This window comes from Pseudopipra pipra, chromosome 5, assembly GCF_036250125.1.
Source record: "Pseudopipra pipra isolate bDixPip1 chromosome 5, bDixPip1.hap1, whole genome shotgun sequence".
Lineage (NCBI taxonomy): Eukaryota > Metazoa > Chordata > Aves > Passeriformes > Pipridae > Pseudopipra > Pseudopipra pipra.
Window position 1 is genome coordinate 18,048,021 of NC_087553.1, and position 23,629 is coordinate 18,071,649.

Here is a 23,629-nt window from a genome sequence, read left to right on the forward strand (position 1 = left end):
TCTCTGGATGAAGAACCTTCCCCTAATATCCAACCTCAGATCAGCTGATAGTGTTGCAGGCTCAGGGCATCCCTGGTCAGCCGCTCTCCCGCGATGAGTCTGTGACCCGATCAGCCGCGGGAAGCCGTGACAGGTGCTGAGTTGGTAGCGAGTAAGGACTTTCTACGTTCCCTCGGGTACTTCTGTTTGCAACCAGAAAGGCGGCTGGGGCGCCTTCTCTCGGGATTTCATTTCTGGCCTCGACACCGGCAGCCCCCTCACCTCCCTCCGAGCAGCCCCCTTCGGGCATCCCCCCTTCACCCTCGGGCATCCCCCCTTGCCCCTGGGCGCTCCCCGTTACCCCCGGGCATCCCCCTTCCCGAGTGAGCAGCACGGGACGCGCCCCTGCCCGGGGCGGGGGGCGGGCGCGGTTGCCCTGGCGGCGGTGCGGGGCGGGACGGGGTGGGATGGGGCGGTGCTCCCGCCGGAGGGCGGCCGGGGCCGGGGCCGGGGCCGGTGGCGGCGGGGGGCGGGCGGGCAGCCCCCAGCCGCGGGTCCGCACGCCGCCAGCCCGGCGCCGGGACCGCCGCCGTCATGCCGGGGCACGGCCCCCCCGCTCCGCCGAGGAAGGTAAGGGGGGCGCGGAGGAACCGGCGGGCGGGACGGGGGGAGAGCAGAAGTGCCGGGGCGGCGGGGGTCGGTGCGGCTCCAGAAAAGCCTCTTAATTCTATCTTCCCTCCCGCCCCTCGATTGGCTTTTGTTCCCCCCCGTACCGCGTTCGACGGCAGAGAGGGAAAGCGGGGTCCGTGAGCCCGAACGCCCCCGCGCTCCCGGCACAGCCGCGTTCCCGCCGGGACGGGGAGGCTGCCGCTCTCTCCGAGCCCGCCTGGTGCGGGAGTGCCGGGCTGGCTGCGGGAGCGGGTCTCGGCCGGTGGGAAAAGGGCCGAGAGGACGTGAGGAGCTGCTGGAAAGTGGCCTCGGGTGGGTTCGGGGGCGGTGGGGCGGAGGAGCAGAGGCAGCCCCGCAGCACAGGGCCCCTGAGCGAACTCAGCCCTCGAACTCTCGGTCTCCGGCACAGAACAGACAAGGAAACGCAAAGCACATTCTTTGGGGGAAGCCCGGGCCCTACCGGAGGAAACAGCCAGAGTTCTCTTCGGTTTTGGCAAACCCCTGAATCCCTCCCTGATGGTAGCCCTCCATTTCTCTCTCTTTGCACTGGATAGCTTGCTTTTCTCTTACTTTACCTTCGGCTGGAGGAAACATCTGCCCTTGAGTGCAGTCTGTAGCTTATCAGGGTGACGTTTCTGACTCCCCCTGGGGACCCGTGAGAATATTCACCTGTCCCGGGGAGAAAAATTCCAGTTTGCTTTCCCGCTGTGGTACCCAGGGATGATGGGTGCTAATGGGTTAGGCGTGGAGTTGGTGGAGGGGGAATGGTGTTTGGGAAGAGAACAGGGAAGAAGCTACAGCTGGCTGCTGCTGTGGTCCCAGGGTGTCAAATGCACACTGGAAGGTAAACCATGCCAGGTGTATTTGGGATGCTTTCAGAGGTTTTGACTTTACAACTGTTCGAGAAGCATCAAGGCTCTTGATGCTTGGTGCTGGACAAGAGATGGTCATGGAGGGATTGTGGCTTTCTGACTGCTTGGAGCCTTGCGAGAGGTAGTAAGTGCTAAGCATGGGCACTTAGCTCTTGCAGGAGCATAGTTTGTTTCCTAAACAAGTCAGCAAATTGTATGGGAGTTGTTCCTGACCCTAAGGTGTTCCCAGCCACCTTTGCTCTTGCCATTTAAACAGAGTTGTTGCTTTTGGAAAGGAACCATCTCCAGCTTGGAGCTCAGCTGAAAGGATAAAGAAGTGGCCAAAGGGATTTTCATGGGGCTTTCATTTGCTACCAGGAAGGGAGCTGCTGGTGTTGGCGGTGGATTAAAAAGCTGGTTTGTATGTTGGCTGCCACCTTACTGACCACTCATTCTTGGTGTGTGGTAGTGAAGTCCAATAAAGTACTGGCTCCATTTTCTGAACCACCAAAAAGGGAGCTATTGCATCCTGCCAGAGGGAAGCCCCTTGTGTTGTGTTCTGAAATGTTGTCACTGGGGTAGTGTTTGTGGGGTTTGGTGGTTGTTGGGGTTGGGAGGCAGGGGGTTGTTTGCTTGTTGTTTGGAGCTTTTTTAAATAATCCAGATGGTATTTCAGCATGTGAAAATCGATGGCTACCATGTTGGGTCAGACTTGTAAACAACTGAAAATACTAAGTGTGTTCATGTTCACCATTAAGTTCATGCTAAGTATGGAAAAGAGAGGAAAGCCATGGGATTTCCCAGGGTAATACGGCGCCTGTTTGAGAAATGGAAGAGAAAGCACTGAAAACAAAGGGCACTGGAGTGACCAGAGATGTAAAAAGCAGGCTGAAGATTTATGGCTCTGCTGGGACCACTCTCTGCCTGTGGGTGATCTGTACTGAAGCCTGGGTTGGCCTTTGGCGTGTCCATGTCCTGACAGTCCATGCAAGAAGTTACTCCCTGTTCAGAAGCTCAGACCCAAAGTTCCTTGTAGACCACAAGTGTGTGTGGAGTGTTCCAAAGTGCTGCTTTTAGTAGTGTCCCCAGCTCACTGCCTTCGGACATCTTTTAGGACATTTTGTCTGCTGAGACAACCTCTGTCTGCTTTCTGTTCTCCAAAACAAGAAGGGCGTTTAGATCTTTGTCAAGCACTTAAAATAGGCTTGTCTTTCTCCCATGCCTGGTGTATTTGCATGTTAAAGATGTTAATTTTGACCAGGAGACAATAAATAAAGACCATGTAAGCTCTATTTTTCAGATGTGATCTTAGTTCAGGAGGAGCTTTTCCACTGAATTATTCGTAATATCAGCCATAATAACTAATTCCTATGGACAGGCATTAAAATCTGTGTTTTGCTGGGTGCTCTGGGGGCAGAGAGGCAAGTGCAGTCCTTGCCTGGATTTTAAGAAATTTGGCAATGAAATTTTCATGCAACAGAGCCCTACATGGAGAGGTGCTGTGTGTTTCAGAAGTGCCCAATAAGTGTCGTGCTCTTTTGGATCCCCCAAATGCATCATTCAAAGCAGCTGGCTCTCCCTTCCTTTTGTAGCACCTGACATTTGTTTCCTGACTGGAATTGTGCTGAGGCTGCTCCCCACTAAGTGGAGGCCAGACCAAGGGGGGAGAAAAGGCTCTGTAGTGCACCATTAAGTACATGAGAGTGGAGAAGGACCTCTCTTAAGCTCTTGTTGAGGCTGGTTAATTGTGATGATCAGCGCTCTTAGGCATCCAGAACTGGGGTATAAGCTCTTTAGGGAAGCATTTTTTAGCGGAAGGATTTAAGTGCTAGTGGCTGATATGTCTCTTGGCAGGATCCCAAGAGCTGGCTGGAAGAGGCCTCTACTATGAAGGAAATGCTGAAATAGGACTTTTAATGCACTTGCATAGCAGTTCCTTAAGGATCAAGGAGACTCTCCACAGGGAAGAAGGGAGTGGGATGTAGCTGGAAAGAAATTTCTTGTTGCATTCAAGTCCTGATGAGAAATGAGCAAGCACAGTTTTGCCTGTATAAAGCTCAAAGAACATCACATCTGAGGAGTACTATCTGTAAACAGCATTTAACCCACAATGTTTTCTTCATTGTAGCTCTGAAGTACAGTGGAAAGGACAGTAGCACGTTTTTCTTGCTTATGGGGATTTTTTTCTGGTTTTCACATCTAAGCAGCTTTCTCAGCTTCTGGAAATGAAAGCAAAGGCTGAAAACATAAGGATATGCATGGCATTTGGTGGTGATTTCAACCCAGGTTTCAGTGAAGATGACCATATGACTGAATGCCAGGCTCCTGGCTTTGTGAAGGCTGTGCTTTTGAAAGGTTCCACAGGGATCTTGAGTGATCTTGAAGTTGGGTGCCTGAGACAAGCTAGAGTCCCTGGAGCCTCTGACCCTCTACCAGCCTGGATTTTCAACCAAAGCCTGTGTCCTTTGGTGGAAGCCTGGCACAGAACAGGCTGAGAATCAGGTCAAAGCCTCTGTTAATAAAGCACTAAAGGGCATCATTGCTGTCATACATAAATACTTAAGGTCCTATAGGCTGCTCTTATTCAAGACCTCCCCCAGCCTTTATGTGATTCACCAACCTATTGGGTCAAGGTACTCCGTGTCTGTGGACTTAGGACTGATGAGGTGAAAGTCGTAATTCCCCAGAATCTTCCTGATCAAAGCAGTGGATCCTTGCCTGCCACTCATGTGAGTCTTCACCAGTTCATGTCTTTCAGTGAGGCAGGAGCTCACTGAACTCAGGCCATAGAGCCTGGGGCTCTGCAATTATGATGGTCCATTCCCTCCTGTGCTGAGGTGGCTCTGAGCAGTTCTGAACCATATCGTCATCCTTGCAGTTGCTAACAGAGGTTATGCTCTTGGAATGATCCTGGTGGGATGGCCAGGGTAATCCTGTACTGAAACCCCCTGGGTTTTTACTACTCTACGCTAAATAAATTGCCTAAACATTTGCTGGGGTGCTGTGTGTTTTCAACAAAGATCCCAAAAGGGGACTTATGGGAAATCTTCCTTGCAAGAAGCTTGAAACAATGGGCCTCCTTTCTTTAATGCAGATAACATGTATTGAGAACCTAATTTCTGTCTTTTCTGCAGCTGAGAGAATTCAAGCATAGTTGGAAGGATAGAGGCTTGAAAGAGTAATGGCCTGCTGGAATGAACACTGTCAGTGCTGGTATAACCTTCCTCCTTTGCTTCAGCGTGTCATCCCTTCCCCAGGTTAGGGAAACCAGCTGTAGCTGGCATACTGTTACTTCCAAGGATTTAGCAGACCAGATGCAATAGTTTGTGGTCATTAAAGGTCAGTTTTTACTGATTAAACTTATTAGGATGTAGTTCATCTCTGAGGCCTTCATATATGTTTTGGGCAAGATCGTCATCCCAGTGCTGGGACACTGACAGCCAGGTTTGCTTGGGGTCTTCTGGTTCTCCTTTTTTAATCACTGGTGTGAACAAGCATTTGGCTTGAATGTTCCCTGTTACCTCTATGTGCTGTTACACGTGACTTTTGCTGAATGTGAGACAGAGCTGTGTCTGCCATCCAACGAGCAACTCCTGGGTTGCGGTAAAGCCTCAAGTTGCTCAGCAGCAGCAGGAAGGCCAGGAGAGGAGGTTTGCACTGTGGCCAGGCTGCTGTGTTCAGCCCCAGCAGGAGTGCCTGGTCCTTGGTCCCCCTGCACTGCAGCCAAAGCTCTGGCCCGGCCCTGTGCTCCTGGGCTGGGAACTGGCGGTGTTTATGTGATGAAAGAGAGCAGAAGATGGCTTTTCCTGAGCTCTGCCTTTGCCCGTACATGTGCTGGCCCAGAGCCAGGATGGAAACTGTGTCCTCATGAGCAGAGAGAGGGAGATGGGAGGAGCAAGAGATGAAAAGGGGCCCAGAAGCAGAGGGAGTTAAAATAAAAACACCAACCCACACAGAGAAAAGCCTCTAACAGCTGGGCCTGGCCATCCCCTGGGTTCTTCATGCAGTGGGCTCCATGCGCAGTGCTGACAAGATCTCATCTAGGAGTGTGGGTGTGGGGCAGAGACGATTTTGAGATGCGTGATGGAAGATTAGAGTAAAAAGCAAAAGGAAGGAAGCCAGACAGGTAAGACAGCTCTTGTTCAGCTCTATCTGTGCTGTCTAGAGTGGGCTTTGTGACTTGCTACTACTGGTGCTGGGCCACTAATAAGGCAGATGCCCGCTGTGTGAGCTGTTGGAAGAGTGCTACTTTGTTTTCAAGTGTGGCATCTATAACTGTGGCGAGTCTTGTCTCCTCTGTAAAATAGTATTGCTAATGCTGGTGGAGGTTTGTTCCACTGCTCTGGTTCCCTCCAGCATATGTACAGCAGAGAGCTACTGATCTGAATGAAGTCCAGTGTAAAGATAGATTCTGCAAGGACATGCTGGCAGCTCTTATTTTCCTATGCCCATCTCCTCATTAGGCATCATGGTAAGTAATCAGATTGGCTGAACATTTCAGCATATGGGGTGCCAACCTTGCTTGGAAGGGTCTTGCCTTGGTTAGATATCTGCAGGGGGCTACCTGGCAGAAAATCTGGTCTTGGAGAAACAGTCAGAAAAGCTTTGCTCTGAGGTCATCTGAAAATCTGGCCCAGATGCTTAAAACATCAAGAGCTTATGATGGTTAGGGGCAGCTCGAGTGGGGAGAGGTGCCACCTCACTTGGAAGTGGATGAAAGAGTTCTGGCTGAGACCTTGCCAGACCCTGATCCTGCAGATCCTGGAGAGCAGATGGCTTCTGACCAAGTTCAGGCACATAAGTTGTGTTTCCAGAAACTTACTGGGGACTCTGGCAATCCACTAGAGAGACTGTTTCGAGGGGGACGACTTGCTGCTCTTTGTAACCAGAATAATTTCAAATGGCTAGATGCTCTGCGTTTTAATTAGATTTCCCTTTGGGAATAAAAGTGGTGAAGTGTTTCCATGATCCTGCTACACTTAAATATTTCGTGCTGTGCCCCCCAGTCTGGCATATCATTTAAGCAGACATGTGGGCCCCAGTGCATTCTTAGATCCACCCATCAGAGCACTTTGGCTCTCAGTGCAGTAAACCATTCCTGCTCAGAGAAGTTTGGACTGGACTTCATGCACTCTAATGGAAGATAGTGGGGTTTGAGCATAGGCTTAAAATTAAGCACCTGCTTAGGTGTTTTCCTCATCACAAGTGGTCTCTCACTCACCCACTTGTATTCTCTAGAATCATTTTATATTAGCAGTGTCCTTGAACATTGATTTTTCTCTTCTTATCCTTTGAGACTTCTTGCCAAACACTTGCTGACAAGCTGTGTTACTGTGAGCAGTTCAGGTGAGATGCTGTCACAGCCCTGGTATTTTGGAAGCAATATGAATAGGCATGCATATGTGAATGATTAAATCAACCCATCAGGGTGTCATCTGGAGAGGAACAAATGCTGAGCTTGCTTTGCAGGCGGGGGGAGGATGAGATCCCCCTCTGTATTTTTTGCTGAAAGCTTTTCCCCTCTGCAGATGTGCAGCTGCTGTAGTTCTTTGCCAAAAGCTGGCTGTGACTTTCAGAGCTGGGGAACGTGCACACATCTGTTTGCAGAGGAGAGCAGCAAAGGGGCTCGGGTCTCCTGTCCTAGGGGATTATGTTCTCGTGATAGATAGCACTGACTGTCATGGAGGGAAATGGCAAATTTCACAGGGCACTGAGAGGACACTTCATAAATATGAGTTTGCTTGCCAGTGTCAGCCAACACACCACATTGCTAAATTAAAAAAGAGCTCTGAGAGACTTTTCAGACTATTGGAGCTTTCTCCTTATAAACTGTAAGCCCCTGCAGAAGATGTATATATTTTCCACATAAAAAAGTACAACATGTTTCAGCTGCAAAGCATGCTGTGAATATAGCCTTCACAGGGTTTTTTAGGTAAGACTTGAGTCTTGGGTTATCCAGAGCTCAGAGTGGCTTAGTAACAAGGAGAAGTAAATGCCCCATACTAAAACTGAGAAGGATGTCTGCACCTGCACATGTAGCACTTTAAAAATCAACATCTGGCCAAAATCAGACCCTGGAGCATCCTCTGCACTCAACTGATCCATGGGAACTTTTGTCTTGAGTTCAGGGAGCTTGAGATCTGGTAACTGAGACTCTGGTTTTCCCTGCCTTGACATGATAGGCTGCATGTGCAGCAATCCCTGGTCTAATTCTACAAGACAGTTTGTTACTGTAAAGAAATGTGTAAGATATTGAGCTTTTTCCAGATGATGTAAGAAGCCCTGATCTAGCTGGCTGCCATTTCTCAGCTTTGTCAAACTCTGAGAGAGGCCTGAGGTTTCCTACTGGGAAACCAACACATGGTAACTGTTTTTGCATTGGATTTCTGTCTCTGTCCCTGGAGATTACTGTGAGTGATTTCAAGTTGAAGCTTTGCCATGGTGTCACCTCTCACATACAACAATCCTTTACTTGTGATGGTGGAGAATACTGACAGCTATTGCTGCTCAGTCTGTGCTAAACCTTGCCCTATCAGTATCCTCTTGTTTGCACAGTAGGAAAGTTTTCTTGTGGAGTGATTTACGTTACACAAATTCAGTGGGAAACCAAGGTTTCGCCTGTTAAATTCCTAAATTCCTCCACTAGCCAGAGAAAGACAACTTTGGGTGTGTTTCAAGGAAAAACAGGATCAACTCTAAAAGGCAAAATTTCATAAAATGTTGTCAGAATTTGATGAGGTGGGTTTTTGGTTGTTTGGGCTTTCCTTAATAGCTTATTCTAACATGTAATATATTGCTTCATGTTCCACTTGTTTAATGTTTGCTTGCATGGGGTAAACTTACTTTTCTGATCTGAAGCAATCTGGAAATATTATCAGAAACTTGGCATGTCAGAGCAGTGAAGGACTTCAACTGACCAGCAACCACTGCAGGAATACAAATTGTAGCTTTTCTGTCCTTCAAACCAGAATATTCACATATGTCAATCTCGGTCCCTCTGGTCATTCGTGCTCAAGGCAGCCTTCCATTAAAATTTCATTATTATTACTATGAATAGACTAGACTATTTCAATTGGAAGGAACTTACAGTGATCATCTGGTCCAGCTACCTGACCACTTCAGGGCTGACCAGAAGTTAAAGCCTGTTACTAAGGGCATTGCCCAAATGCCTCTTAAACACTGACAGACATGGGACATGGACCACCTCTCCAGGAAGTCTGTTCCAATGTTTGACCACCCTCTTGGTAAAGAAATGCTTCCAAATGTCCAGTCTGAACCTCCTCTACTGCAGCTTTGAACCATCCCCATGCATCCTATCATAGGGTACCAGGGAGAAGAGCTGAACACCTCCCTCTCCACTTCCTCTCCTCAGGAAGCTGTAGAAAGCCATGAGGTGTGTTTTGTTTTTACTTCAGGCTTCTGGGAAAGATCTGCTTTTTGAAAAATCAAGCCTGAGCTTGGATTACATTGATTTTTCTTTCTTTTTTAAGTAAAAAGAAATTTTCAAAAAGGCCTGGAAACAGGTAATCACCACCCTGTTCTTTTTTCCTGAGGTCTTCAGAAGGTCTGCTGTTTCATTATCTCTGTTGCATGTGTAACTTTTTTTTTTTTTAACTTGTAAACAGTGTTTTGCAATAGACGAGATTTGGGTATGATTTGCCACAAAATCCTTGAATGCAGAATTAAGCAGAAGATTGTGTAATGCACCTTTTCTTAAGCAGTTGTTTCACAGAGTCAGCATGACTTGGTGACACAGTGATGAAGCAGTGAGGTGTATGTGGGTGAGATCACCAGAAGAACAAGATGGTATCACTGTCACTGTCTAGCTGAGCAATGACCTGGAAATGAGGTTTGGGGTTTTTTGGTGCTTTGGAGGCAATTTTGTGGTATTGCTTTTTAAGTTTTGTGGTTGAATAAAAAAAAATGTATAAAGAACTATTTGGAGAAAGGTGGCATGGAGGGTAGCCCCACCTCTTCCCTTCCCTCTGTTTTTGCCTTCAAAAAATACTTGGTAGGAAGGAGGGGAAGCCTAAACAAAGTGTTTCAGCTCCCTGTGAAGGGAAGGTTTAGCACATACACACACAGTCTAGCTAAATTTTGGTAGGTAATAATGTCACAATAAAGAGCCTGACTCTTGTAAGCTTTGGCATACTGAATTTAGATTAAATTTGGCAAAAATTATTTCAGTTAATCAGAAACCATAAGTAATTTACTCGTCCAGCAACACTCAACCCTGTTTGTGATTTATGGAAATTGCATTGCTGAGGCCATGCAGCTGTATTTCAGTACGTGAGTGCATCTTGCCCAGATAAGTTTCTGGTCCATTTCTGATGAGGTAAGAGAAACAGGTACTCTCAAAGTTTGTGAGGTACCTACCTCAGGAATAGAGAGTGCTTTTAGAGCACACATCACCTCTTGCGAGTAGCTCACTTGTGAACATCAAGAGTTAGCTAAGATGGGTCAGACCACAGTTCCAGTTTAGTTCCTGCATAGAAAATTATGTTAATGTGAGGTACCTGGGAGTATACTTAACATATAAGCTGCTTACTCTTGTCTCAGTGTATGGGATTTGGAAAAGTCAGTCTTGACAAACATATGACCTGAGTTAGGACAGATTTCTTAATCATTGTTTTTTCCTATCATGAAAAGTCAGATTTGTTTTGAGGAAAGTAAAGAAGAGCGATTTATTAGTTTTGTTTGATGACAGTATTTACAAACACTATGCATCTCTAAAATATTTTTGCTTAGAAAGACACATAAGCTAAGACACCTTCTTGCTAACCAATTTCCAAGGCTGAAATTTCTCCCATCTTACTTTTCTTTTCAATATGAATGCAGTAAACCCCCTTGGAGAAGTGGATGACAGATTTTTATTAAGTAGATGCTATCCAGTCTGAATGTTTGAGTTATTACATGCAGAAGAGATGGGAAAAAGAATGCCTATTTGAATGCCAAACATTTTTCTTACCAACCAAGAAACAGATCAAGTATAGCATTACATAAGCTCTTCTCGTGCCTCTCCTAATTGAAGAAAATGTTTAGGGAATTTCCCCCTAAATGATCAAGTTTAGGTTTAGTTTGCCAGTTATGTCTGTAGACATTCTCTTTTCAGTAAGGAAAATGTAGTTGTTATCAAAAGATCCATTGTGCTCAGCTATGGATAACTGAAGCAACACAGTGCAGCTTCTACCTTGGCATAAAGAACATGGTTCTGGTGAGGAATATCTAAAAAAAATATAATCTAACTGAGGGGAGATTTATATTGGATATTAGGAAGAAATTCTGTACTCTGAGGTTGGTGAGGCACTGGAACAGATTGCCCAGAGAAGTTGTGGATGCACCTTCCCTGGAAGTGTTCAAGGTCAGGTTGGATAGTGCTTTGAGCAACCTGGTCCTAGTGAAAGGTTTCCCTGCCCATGGCAGGGGTTGTGGAACTAGATGCTCTTTAAGGTCCCTTCTTACCCAAAGCATTCTGGGATCTGACTGTCCTGTTCGTAGGGTATTTAAACATGTGCATTTGCTAAAATCACCATCTTTTGCAAGGAGAAATAAACCCCCAAACATTTATAGACAGCTTCTTTCCTGAGCCAGACCTTTAAAGCTGAGTGTGTAATGCTGATGCTTTTGGGACAGAGGGGATGGGAATTTCATAGAGGAACCTGCATATCATCAGGGTGTTGTACCAGGTAGATCACCTGTCTCCTACTGCTGGTCCTCTGCTGTGGGAGACCTCATGTCTCACCCTGCAGGAAACTTTTGTCTTCTTTTAACGTCACGTGAGAGCCTGTAAGATTTGTCCCATCCAGGGAGGTTTTATGGACTTGAGCAGGGAGGGCTCTGCTTGTGTCTCTGTAAGTAGACCTGTGCTGGGGACGAGCAGAAATGAGGAGGGTGGTGGGTGAGGTGCAAGCCACACCATAAACACTGCAGTCACATCAATACCTTCAGTGCAGCTAGGATTTCTCCTCGCGTTGGACTGGAAACATGTTTATGAGCATTTAAGATGAAAGGGGATGATGTTTATTGAATAGTTTGGGGACAAGGCTTTTGCAAAGGGTTTAACTCCAGAAGACTCCTACTTTGATACTTTGTTCTGGGTCCTGTAAAATGTGCCCTTGTGAAATGCAGTCAGTGCTGGCGGCTTTGTAGTAATGAGTTTTTCCTGTGCACAATAAACAGTATCGGGGCCCAGTCCAGGATAACATCCAAACATCTTGGGTGGAGTATGCCCTTGTGGTTACCCTGGAATACAAAACTTGGATGCACGTTCTCTGGGTTGGAAGCTTGTGTACAAATAGCTCTGCTTCAGTTGTGAGATAAGGGCTTGATGGGGACAATTGTACATGGGTGCTCTGCTTTTTCTCCGTTATCAAACAGTGTGATGTGTATAAAAGAAAGTAAACAATGGAAATTAAAGCCTTTTATGTATGTATTGGCTTTAGCACATCCCTTGGAAGAGAGCAGTGAACAATATGTGCTTGTTTGATAATTCTCCAGTTTCTAGGTTTTCTACCATGAGAAGCTCAAGGGAACACTTCAGCAAAAGGAAAAAACAAATCTCCCAAATAAATGCTTTCAGTATTTCTCATTTTTGTTTTGTAGTTGGTTCGTTGGTTTGGTTTGTTTGGGGTTTTTTAAGTTAGTTGTGAAAAAAAAATTTAAAAAAATTTTACCTTGATCTCTCTGAAAGTTGAATGAATTTGGGAAGAAAATATTTTCCTTTTCTAATAGTGAGAATTTACAGCACTCATCAGTATTTGCCAAGGCGACCTTACTTGTGAATTCATGGCCCCACTAATAGCTTCCATTGAGCTGTTGAAGTTTGTTAGGCACTACAGAATTATTATGGACAAAAGATGATGGAAATGTGTTAGGGATAACATAATTATATATCTTGTTTTTACTGCTTCCTTGCTGATCAGTTGGAGAAAGGCAAAAAAATATCACTGGGGGAGGAAAATGTCTAGTAATAATGTTTTGAAAGGGATTTTTTGGTTTGTTTTCCACAGAGAAAATGAGAGTGATTACTCACTTTTACAGTAATTAATGATATGTTACCATAGGTTAATCCAGGCTGGGAGGGATTGCAGGAGGCTTCTATTCAGCCTCCTCAAAGAGGTTCAGATCTGAGCTCAGACCAGTTTGCTCAGGGCTTTAGTTGGGTTTTGAAAAAATCTCCAGTAATGGAGACAGCAGGGCTGTTCCAGAGCTCTATTATCATGGTGAAAAAAAATTTTTCCTCATATCAAGTCTCTGTGTTGTCTCTCATCTTGTCTCTCATCCCACCAAGAGAGAAACAGCCAAGGAATTTGCTTCAGGTCACACATTGTGCTACACCAATGGTTTTGTTTTTATGAGAAGCAGAGCGATTAAAAAGTCACAACAGAATGTGTAAAGCTGAGTTATGTTTCTGAAAAGGGACTGGGTGCATAGGTGTCAGTTCAGGTCTGCCTTGGACACGCTCAGGTACAGAGGGTCAACTGTGTCTGTCTGTCTTCCGGGCTGCCAGATATGAGGAAGCTCTTTAGACCATGTCTAGATGAATCAGTTCTTCTGGAAGTGCCTTTTTCAGGACTGTGGTCTGTTGTCTCAGACGTCTCCCACATTAGCAAGTTCTGCCAGCTCTGTGGAGCTGGATCTGGCACCTGGTAAGGTGCAAGGTATGTAGGTGCAGGAAGGTGCAGAGAGATATTCTCTCCATTTTCGCAGCCATACCTAGACACGTCTCCTGTTTCAATCAGTGAAAAATGAATGTGTGCTTACAGTTCCTTGAATATGTTAGCTGCTTCTGCAGTTATAGAATCATTTAGGTTGGCAGAGACCCCTAAGATCATGGAGTACAACCATGAACCTAACAGGGCCAAGTCCGCACTAGATCATGTCCCTAAGTGCCACATGAATACAATACAGAGCTAGTTCAGTCAAAGCTGGGACTTATTTGGGAGTTAAAATAAGGAGATGGAATTGCAAGTATAACTGCAAGCCTAGTAGGAATGTTTGTTTAAAAAAAAATCTGATCCTTGGTTGTGAAAATGGGTTTTAGGCTTCAAAGTCGTGTAGTCACTTTTGAAAATTTTACTCTTTTCTGTTTTATTTATTTACTTCCCTGGGGCTTTTCTGCCACAAAAGTGGCAGAAGAATGTGCCATCAAGCCATCGTGATGTCTTGCCAGCATTTTTGCCTGACAGTACCAGGAGATCAAATCTTTTTTTCCTCCTCTGTTACATAGTTTTATGGTCAGAAGCTGTACTGAAGCCTACGGGGAGAATGCATATAGATGGTTTATGAGCAACAGACTTGCTCCTCATGCTCTGCTCTTGTCCAGTGGCGTTGAGGAGCCTTTAAAGAGCAAAGAGTCCTTCCTTGTGTTTTGCGCTCAGGTTGCTAAATTCCTGGCTATGGACAGGGCATGGGCGGACTAGCAACACGTTGATGTGAGTTGATTTTCTGTCTTTGTTGCTTTCTCTCCCGGGGTGCCACTGTCAGCACAGGGGGAAACCCCTGTGCTTGTTTCCCCGGGCCATTGCCCTCCTGACACCCTCCTCTGCTGAGCCACTGCAGCAGTTCCTGTGCTTGGGATCACCCTGGGAGGGAGAAAGTATCAAACCGCATGTGAAAGGGTGGAGGAGGAAGAGAGATTTTTCCTTAGGATCTGGGGGTTTCGGTAGGGCTTTTTTCCCCGCTTTTATTGGCCGTGAGTGCAGTGACCGCTTAACCACATGGACCGGGCTTGCTCCCTCCCCCACGCTTCCTCTCCCTGGCAAAGCAGAGGCGCTCAGATTTCCTCCCAGCACGGGCGGATGGCGGCTCTCAGCTACATTCCTCTCAGTACAAAAGAAAAGGAAAAACTGCTCTCCGCACGGGCAGATGGCCGACTGTTTCCTGGCAGCTCCGCTCCGCTGTCCTTTTTCCTATTGTCCTGACAAACACACGCACACATGCACGCACACACCCACAGGGACCAGCTTTCCTCCTGGAAAAATAAATAAATGCAAGCCCTCTTTGCAGAGGTTTTTTTCTTCTTTGGAGCTGTGTGGGTTTCCTCCTCATGATGGCTAAATCTTTGGCGGCTCACGTGCTGCCTGGCCCTGCTCTCTGCTGAGGAAGGTTGAGCGAGGGGATGGTGTGCTGTGCTGTGACTGAAAGATTTCCATAAATAATAAGACCTGCAGTAAACAGATTCTACCTTTGTGATACGTGGGAGAGTGAGGGGGAGAGGAAAGAGGAGGTTGAACAAGACAGAGGGAAGTGGGGTCTCCTGAACCAAAAAGAAATCTACAGGTGACTTTTGCTTGAGCTCAGAGGGTGATGCTTAATAGAGACAGACTGTAGTGGCGGGTCATGGACTTGGAGCTGGTACAGGAAGGTCTCTTGGAGCATGCAGATGGTGCCCCAAGGTTGTGGTGATGGACACTTCAGGAAGCCATGTGCTAAATCCTGATCAGGAGGGGCAGGAGTCAGCATCCTGCACAGGGTGAAGGCCACCGAAGGAAAGATTTGCTGAGGCTTCATTTGCCTCCCCGATGATAACTTATTTTGGAAGAAGTTGAGGTTCTTCATTTCCTTTCTGAATGTGAGACAATTTGTCTTCCTGCCAGGAAACACTTTGCTCCTTGAAGGGACCTCTTTGGGTCCTGTTTATTAGAATAGCAGAGGTTATCTCACCACAGAGAAAATGAATTCCAGTGTGGTTCATGAGCCGAACACTATTTTTTAGTGGCAGGTTGTTTCCTATGCTGTCAAATGTTTGGTTTTCTTACAAGCATAATAACTCCGAATTCTTTCCAATTCTTTTTACACTAGGAGGGATTTACTGTTGTAGTAGGACTGGTATGTTTGAAACTCAGCATTCCTACCAAAGGAGAAAAAGTACCTACATCAGTTAGCTACAACAGTAGAAATGAGTATTTGCCAATTTAGTTTTGACTTTGCTAGGGACTGAAGCCAGTTGCACTGCATCTGCTGGAATCCTGTCTCTCCATGTGGCTGATAGACAATTCTGCTGGCAGATGTGTGCTCGTGTAAATCTGGTCCCTATTTCCTTTGTTTTATTCCGTATTGACTACAGTCTTCTCTGTGGGTAGTTTCAAAGCCAAGGAAAACAGGTATGAATCGCTGTCTCCACTGATGTAATCAGCAAGCAAGGCTTCACCAATAATGTCTTCTTCAGCCTTGACTTTAAGTGACTAAATTTTCATTTATTAGGCTGCAAAGCAAAAGTAAATATTATCCCACCTTGAAAGGGGATGAACAACCTCGTGTGTGCACACGTGCGCTAACACAAGATCTAAAGATGATCTAGTAATGCTAAGAACCATCACAGAAGAGTTGTTGATGTCCTCTGCTCCTGCTTTCACCTCTCAGGGTCTTGATTTCCTCATCTAGAATTTCTTTTTTTTAAAATCTTTTGTTCACGACTTTCTTGTAGAAAACATTGCCTGAAACACGTCATTCCTCTAAACATTGCAATTAGACTTCATTTTAGCAGGCAGATTGGAAAATACTGAATCATTCTCTTCCTTTCCATGTGAATTTTTTCTTACTATTTGTTAAGCTACCTGCAGAAGTGAAGACTCATGGTGTCTGTAAAGCAGTAATACAAACCATACTTGCCACCAGAACTCATAGCATATATACATGTATATACATAAAAAAACATCTATACATGCAGGACTAGATCTGTGCTTGGAAACAGTGAATCAGAAAAAGAGTGTTGCTGTTCTGTTTGACAGGGTCATGTAACATCCCACCCCCAACCCTGGAAATGCTGTGTTTTCCAGCTGAGGGTGTGTCTGCTTGAAGGAAACTAAAGGGATGTCAAATACCCTTTGAGTTGTTTTTTTCTGTTTGTTATGTGTTTAGAGGGAGGAACAAAGGGAAAGTAAGACAATGGGAAATGTGGGACAAGCTTAATAACAGTGGGTGCAACGAGCCCCACCTTTAACAGAAGACAATTCGCATTGTGAGACCCTGTTTTCAATTACTGTCTCCAGGTCAAAATTTTATTTTTGTTTCAGTCTACAGATTTCCATGCTGAGCAGTGGCTCTGGCTGAATTACTTTTTGAAAGCCTTCAACCAAAATGTTTCAGCTGTTTCAAAGGGTGAAGCTGGGGAGAAAATTGTTGCTGCTTCCCCTATGATAGGAAGTACATCAGGCTTTTCTTTTGTGAAGACTAATCTTATGCTTTGAAACAGAAGTGCTGTTTGGATCCAAAATTTGTCCTCTGCCACTCCTGTGTCATCTCTACCTTAACTTTTCCAAGGCTCTGTGGGAAGAAACTTTCAGCTGGCACATGGACAGCAGAATTTTTTATAGCTAAAATGTTCAGTAGTTACCTTGGTCCCCTATGTGCTGTCCTTCCAGCTCCCTGTGCCAGGTAGGTGATGCTGGTGATATCCCTGTGGAGCTTGACCTACAACCTTCAGCAAATGGGTGGTGGATGGAAGTAATGGACAAGAGGTGCGAGTAGTTTCTCGAGGGTCTATCTGCTTTACTAGAGAACAGAAGTGGCCTAGGGATGCAATTGATCCCCCCAATATTGCCCTCAGCAGGTCCTGCTGGCTCCCCTCTTCTCATTGCTGAGGGTTAGCTTCTTTCCAAGCAGAGCCTTGTTTCCAACCCTGGCAGAGGGGTTGGAACTAAATGATCTTTAAGGTCCCTTCCGACCCAAACCATGCTATGATTCCTTCCATGTGCTTCAGTGCTCCTCAGGTTTTTCATGACAGGTGACTCAGATTCCCCTCTATGTGAGCAGAAAACTTTCTGCCTTTCCTCTCTTTTACTTCTTTGCAGGTTTAACGAGTTGAACCAGGCAGGTTGCAAGCCCATCCTAGCTTGAAAGGGCTTTACACGCACTGGAGCTGATATAAAGCAAGAGCAAAAAGAGAGGAAAAAAGTAGGCACACCCTTAGTCAATGGCAACCATTAGATGTGATCAGGCACGTCCTTTCCCAAGGGCAGGGTTGAGACCACCTTGCTGGCAGCCAAGGGTGGAGCAGGGCAGTCCCTTTAACCATAGTAATCCTTTAAATCAAGTTGGTGACATGTAAGCAGGCAGAGTTTGTTCTGTGTGCTTAGAGAGGGAGAAGGTCAGTAGACCGAATTATATCATAAAATTAAAGACATGTCATAACACACAGCACAGCTTTCCTGCACGCTGCTGGCACTGGGTTTCTGCATTCCTGGCATTGCAGCGTTGTTCCTCTGACATGGGGTGCATGCACAAAGAGAGAGGTTGTGGCACATCGATTCCACTTGGGGTTTTTGAAAATACAGTTTGTTTTGACACGTGGGATTCTCCTGACCCCCTTGTAAGCTCCGTGGTGTAAGACATGATAGATCAAAGGGAAAAGTTAGGACAGAGTGGGGTGAGGGGAGTAGGAGGCTGTGTGGGATCTGGCTGTAAAAGATACTGCAGGAGCATGTCACTTCCCAGTCATTGGTCTGTTATGGATATGTTTGCATAATTTTATCCTGCTTTTTTTTCCTTTAACAAATAATTTGGGCCTGATTATCTACAGTTAGGATACCATTATAAGTGTGATGAACTGAACAATCCTGCTGTTAATGTCTTCAGTCTCGACCCACAGGGGACTGGCATGGCCTGGACAATTGGTGTGTGCAAAGAGATCACCTTGCCCTAAACTAACAGTGCCCAGCACAGGATGGCAAAGTAACTGAGGTGGGAAGGTACCTCTGGAGATGGCAAAGTACAGCCCTATGCTCAGTGTGGTCATGTAGAGCAGCTTGCTCAGGACATTGTCCAGTTGGATTTTGGGTATCTCCAAGGACAGAACCTCCACAACCTCTCTAGTCTCTCGGTCACTCTCTTGGTAAAAAAGTTTTTTCTCATGAGTAAGCTGAATCATGCTTTCACTGGGTGCACTGAGAAGCTCTGCAGCTGGGGAGGTGGCCCATCCTCCCAGACCATGGGGTACACTCATCTACAGGGCTGACTGGGAGAGGAAAGAAGTCGACTTCATAAAAGTCCTGTGAGGAGAAACTGTTGCTGCTGTCAGCAAGGGAAGGCTCATGGCACGTGTTGTGGAGCTTTGGGTCAAACACCCTGAGCTCAAGTTTGGGAAAATCCTTGCCTTGCTGCTGGGTTGGCACTGGGCACCTCGAGTCAGTGACTCCTCCACTGTAAGCATCTTGTTTCACCAAGGGAGTCTGCTCTTGGGTCTTGTTGCCCTTCTCAGCTCTAGCTGTGTTCCTGCTTGGCTGGTGTCCTCCCTGCTCTGCAGGGGCTTGCTCCCAGCTGTTTGTGCTGGGAACAGGGATGCTGCCTGGTGCTGGGGCTGTGCGCAGGGGCCCACGCAATGGCTTCTGTGTGTGTGTGTGAGCACAAGCACGCATCCTCATGCCTGCTTCTTCCCCCAAAGGAAAACAGGCACTAAAACAGAGCAAGGGCTGGGGGAGGGAGCCTTGAAGGCTTTAACTGTTGGCTTCCCCTTACTCATGTTTTTCCTGTTAGTGTTTTGTCTTCTTGGCATCCTTCCTGTTCTTTTTATATATATATATATACATATATGTTATATATTGTTGTCTCCTCGTTGCTGTCTGTATGTTGGATCCTTTGTTGTGTAAAGCTCTGGAGCAGAATGGTGTTACTTTTAGGCTTTGTCTGGCTGCTCGGAATTATTCATTAAAGTAACTGGAGAGACAGTTTCTGTGGGCAACAAGGAGAAACACAGCGGGTCGTCTTTCTTCTTGGAGGAGAGTTTGACCAGCTGCAGGTCGCTCCTGGTGCTGTGAAGCCTTACTGTTTATATGCATCAGCAGTGTGGCTAGTATCCAATTATGGAGCTGGATCCAATTTTTGTGAGAGGTGCAGAGTAAACAAAGCAGAGGAAACCTTGAGATATGGCCTCCAGCACGCAGCAATGGTAATACCCGTCCCCAAACCGCAGGGTTCTTTGAGGTATGTTTGGTTTATTCCCCACAAACAAAATGGCAAAGAAGGGAGGCTTGGAAGGCTTGCTGCCATCACTGCCTGATCTTGTTGGAGGCAAGACTCCAGATGTGACCTGTGTGCTGGCTGTGTACATTTCTGATGATACACACTACAGGGTGCTTGGTGCTCCTCTGGCTTTCGTCATCGTCCGGTGGCTGCACCAAGTGCAGTGGGCAAAGCTGGCGTGTTCCTCTCCCTGAAGGTATTCCCGTGAAAGACTTGTCTGCCCTTTGGGGGTGGGACCGTGCCTCTTTTTTGTTCACCAGTTGCTTTGGAAACATCTCGTAGTATCTAGTGAGTGCCCCAACCAGATGTGTGTACTCCAAAAGCGTTTTGATCGGAAGTGGGGAAGAGGGCACTGGGGAAGGGGGGGGTGGGTGGGAGGAAAACTTAAATTAGAAGAAAGCCAAACAGCTATTGCTGGAGACAGATGATTACAGCTCATGTCAAGGCTGTTTCCTGCATGCCAATGATAGATCAGTAAACAAACGCCTGTTTGCGAACACAAAGCAGGCAGGAACTCTGTTTGGAAGAGAGAGGTCGGGGTAGGTCTCACTTCACTTGATATCAGGAAGCCCCTATCACATGGCCCTGGGAATTGTGAGGCCGGGTGCGTGTGGGAGATACGCCGAGAGGCTTCTGCTGGGAGACTTCACATCCTTCCCAGGGTCTGGCCAACAGGTTTGAGAGCTCCCTCCCCTCCCTCTTTCCTCCCGCCTCCTTCCCTGTCCTTCCTTTTTCAGTTTAATTTTGAAATGCTATCAGATGACTGCTTTGTTCCCCCAAACAATGGCAGGGATTACTTAATAAATTGCAGTGGCAAGGTTCTCCAAATGGGGCTCAGTGTCTTCTCTCCCCTTTTATGGCGTTTATATCCTGCTGCAGGATGTACATGCCAGGAGCAGTGGCCCCAGGCTGGGGGTTGCTGTGGGGCTGTGCCTCCCATTGCAGGTAGAAAGTTTTTGTGTGGTTTTTAGAGAAAGCAGTAATCGGTCAAGAAGTACCAGCTTGATGTATGTCCTTCTCGGTTTGCCTGCCAAATGAACTCAGCCCTGCTTGTTTCTTTTAGGGCCCTGGTCATGTTGCATATGAGGCAGGAAAGCAAAGCATTTCAGATAATACTTCTCAGCCTCTGGTAGGTCTCCCTTCCCCATCCCTACACACACTCCCTTGTGCTCTTTCCCCACTTCCCTCCGCCTTTCTCTCCTGTCCTCACAACCTCATCACCTCCCTTGTACCAGATCGTGTGCGTGTTGGACCCCTTCCATGTACTGCTTTGTCAGAAACTCCTAGTGAGCTGTAGCAGGTCACAGAGGTGCTACAGAGGTGCTACAGAGAGCCTGAGCCAGCACACAGTCAGGGTGGTGTGTAGCTGATCATAGTGGAGATGTGGGGAGTCCGGAGGAACAAGAGTTCCCCTTGCCCTTTGCAGTGAACTATCACGGTAGCTCTGGGTGCCTTGTGCAGCCAAACCTCGGAAAACAAAAAGTAGATTTTCTCTATCTACTGGAGGCAATTTTCTGTCACTGCCATCCCAGCTTCCTCTGGTGAGGTGTTGGCAGTGCCTCTGGGTCAGGCCTACAAGTCCTCTCTGGTGACCTTATTAACCTGAGAGATGATCTCATTACCTTTGAAGCTCATTTGGTTTTGAGATTTGGCCCCAAGCAAATTATCTGACTGTCAGAGTAATTGGGAGGTACCTTATTATTTTCTGCTCTTTTATTCCAGATTTTTTTTTCCCTTCATGACTTCTGGTGTGTTTGGATAAATATTTACTCTTTTGAGCAGAACCAGTTAATGTGCTGCAGTAATCCCCTAGGTGATGCTGAGAACACCACGTGTGCCTTGCTGCTCAGGGTGAAGGCACAGCCATCTGTGTATTTCCTAGGGATGACTTTAGTCCCCTAAGCGGTGGGTGTGTATATGGGTACCTGGCTGTTGTCACAGCTTTGGGAGCTCCTGGACCATTCTTTAATCTGTCTAGTGCAAATGTGTTGTTTTGGTTACTCCTGCCACATGTGGTGCCTGGAGGGGACAAATGTCCCTCTGGCCTTGGTTCCAAGTTCTGATGATTGTGGTGGTGCTCCTTTCACAGGAGACTCTTGCAGCACTCAGCAGCTGCCTCATGGCTTGCTTCTGCTCACCGATGGGGTCTGTCCCATCCACTACAAATGAAGAAACGAATGCACCTCTTATTCTGTATTATCTTCTTTTTGACCTCTCCTGCAGGAAGAGTCAGGTATGTGACTGTGCTGAGCACCAGCACACATTTGCTCGTACCCAGATGTTTGTTTTAAAGGTAGTGTTTGTTAGGGAGCTGTTGGAAAAGGCCGAGAGATGGAGTTTCCTGGTGGAGAAATGGTGTGATCTTATGAAGAGCTCATCCCAAGTGATCATTCCACGTTTCAGCAGAGCCACAGGGGCTGTGTGTGTGCTGACTTGTGTTGCTGTGTTCCTTACTGCTGGAGGCAGTGCCAAGGAGCTGTGGGCACTGACCTCGCTGTGCGAGGCACGAGATGAGTGCTGAGTGAAGAGACCATCCCTGCTCTGGGCATGTTGTAAGCCAAGTGCAGAGCAGGCTCTGTTGCAGCTTTGCAGGAATCTGCTTTGGCTGCCTGGGTGAGTCATTCTTTGGCCAGGGCCACAGGCTATCGTTAGTTTTTCATTATTTTCAATCCATAACAGTTAACGGGTGGATGAATAGATTTTGTTCCTCAGGCTGGTAAATTTTCCTGACAGTGTTGCAAGGCTGTTCTGTGTCTAGAAGTGAAGTGGGTGTTTGTTCCAGTTACTAATGAGGAAGAGAAGCCAAGGGGGTTTATTGTCTGGGAAAAGAGAGTCTGCTAAATGGTTAGCAATGAGCTGCCCCAAGTGTGTACACACTGAGTTGACCCAGAGTTCACTCCTTGCCTTAGGAACGTTGCCAGTGTAGAATAAAGGGAGGGAGAGAAAACTGTGAACAAACAAAACCGATTTCCCCCCACCCCCTGCTTTTTTCCTTTCTCTGCCCAAAAACTTACACAGTGGAAATGAGAGATCCTTTTGTTTTTTACTGCTTCTGCTGTGATGGTTTTTTTTTTTTTAATGACAAGAGGCACCCGGTCTTGTTGTCAAATGCCAGGCATGGTGGGGCAGCCCCTGTCAGACAAGCCCCATGGACAGATCTGAAAGGCTTCAGATTTTCCAAGTATTGCCTACAAGATGGTGAGCCTGTTGTCGTTGCCATGCTGTAGAGTACCCTGAGAAGTGAGGAGAGATGGTGCTGCAGAGTAACAGAGTAATTTTTCTATTTTTTATTTAACAAGAACACTGTAGCTCAATAAAAAGAAGATGAAGTCTGTTGCATTAACTGGGTAGCAGTGGTACTCAAAAGAGAAGGACAGTGACTCCATGAATTCTAGAAACCAAGAGGCAAACAGAATGACTCATTTTTGTGACTGATTTATCTTACCCCCACGAGGAGTTGTCCTCTGAAATGAAATCAGTAGCAGCCTAACATGACCCACCAGGGAGAAGACTCGTGGCTTCAGTGCAGTGTCTCCTCAGTCTAAAATGTTTTCTGTCCCAAACTGCAAATGTTGTGACAGTATTGTGTGCACAGCAACCACTACAGACATGTGCCCTTAACACAGGTTGTTTTAAAATTGTTTTTGTTTTAGTCTTCTGCGAGGGGGGAAAAAAAAATCTAAATCCACCAAGATTTTGGCAAAAATAAAAGAATTCATAAAACGTGCTCCATATTCAAGTCATGGTACAGCAATTGATGCTGAGTCAAAGACAATTTTTGCCCTCAAAAACTGTCAACTCCTCCCTGAGCTTCTGAGGGGTAATGCTATCACCCCTCTTCCCATTTCACAAGGGAGGAAACCTGGGTTGTCCTCAGAGAGCTCTCATATCTTGCTTCAGCTCCTCTCTTGGATTCCAAGGAGAAGCATATGTATGTGTGTGTGTAGAAGGAAAAGAGGATGCTGAGCACAGAGCAATGCTTCTTCTGTGTGTCTGTCTGCAGGTGACCTGCTGCCCTGCTGTGTGCTGACATGATGACAGCTAGCAAGGCGGCCGATGTGAGCAGCAAGTCTGGAAGCACTGTCTGCAAGTCCGTTGAGAGGTGAGAGCTTTTTCCATGTTTCAGTGCCAGGATGCTTTGCTTATGTTTAGTATCCCTAACGCAAAGC

At 46.5% G+C, this 23,629-nt stretch overlaps 1 protein-coding gene across 2 annotated transcripts in view; it reads left to right on the top strand.

Moving 5' to 3' along the window:
• The first annotated feature begins 476 nt into the window (after positions 1-476).
• The window catches only part of DENND2A (DENN domain containing 2A), a 57,249-nt gene continuing 34,096 nt past the window's right edge, over positions 477-23,629 (top strand). For both annotated transcript variants that reach the window (XM_064654733.1, XM_064654734.1), the window contains exons 1-2: positions 477-609; positions 23,464-23,562. In XM_064654733.1, coding sequence (XP_064510803.1) covers positions 23,492-23,562 — 71 coding nt within the window. In that variant the 5' untranslated portion in view covers positions 477-609; positions 23,464-23,491. The remainder of the gene's footprint in view (positions 610-23,463; positions 23,563-23,629) is intronic.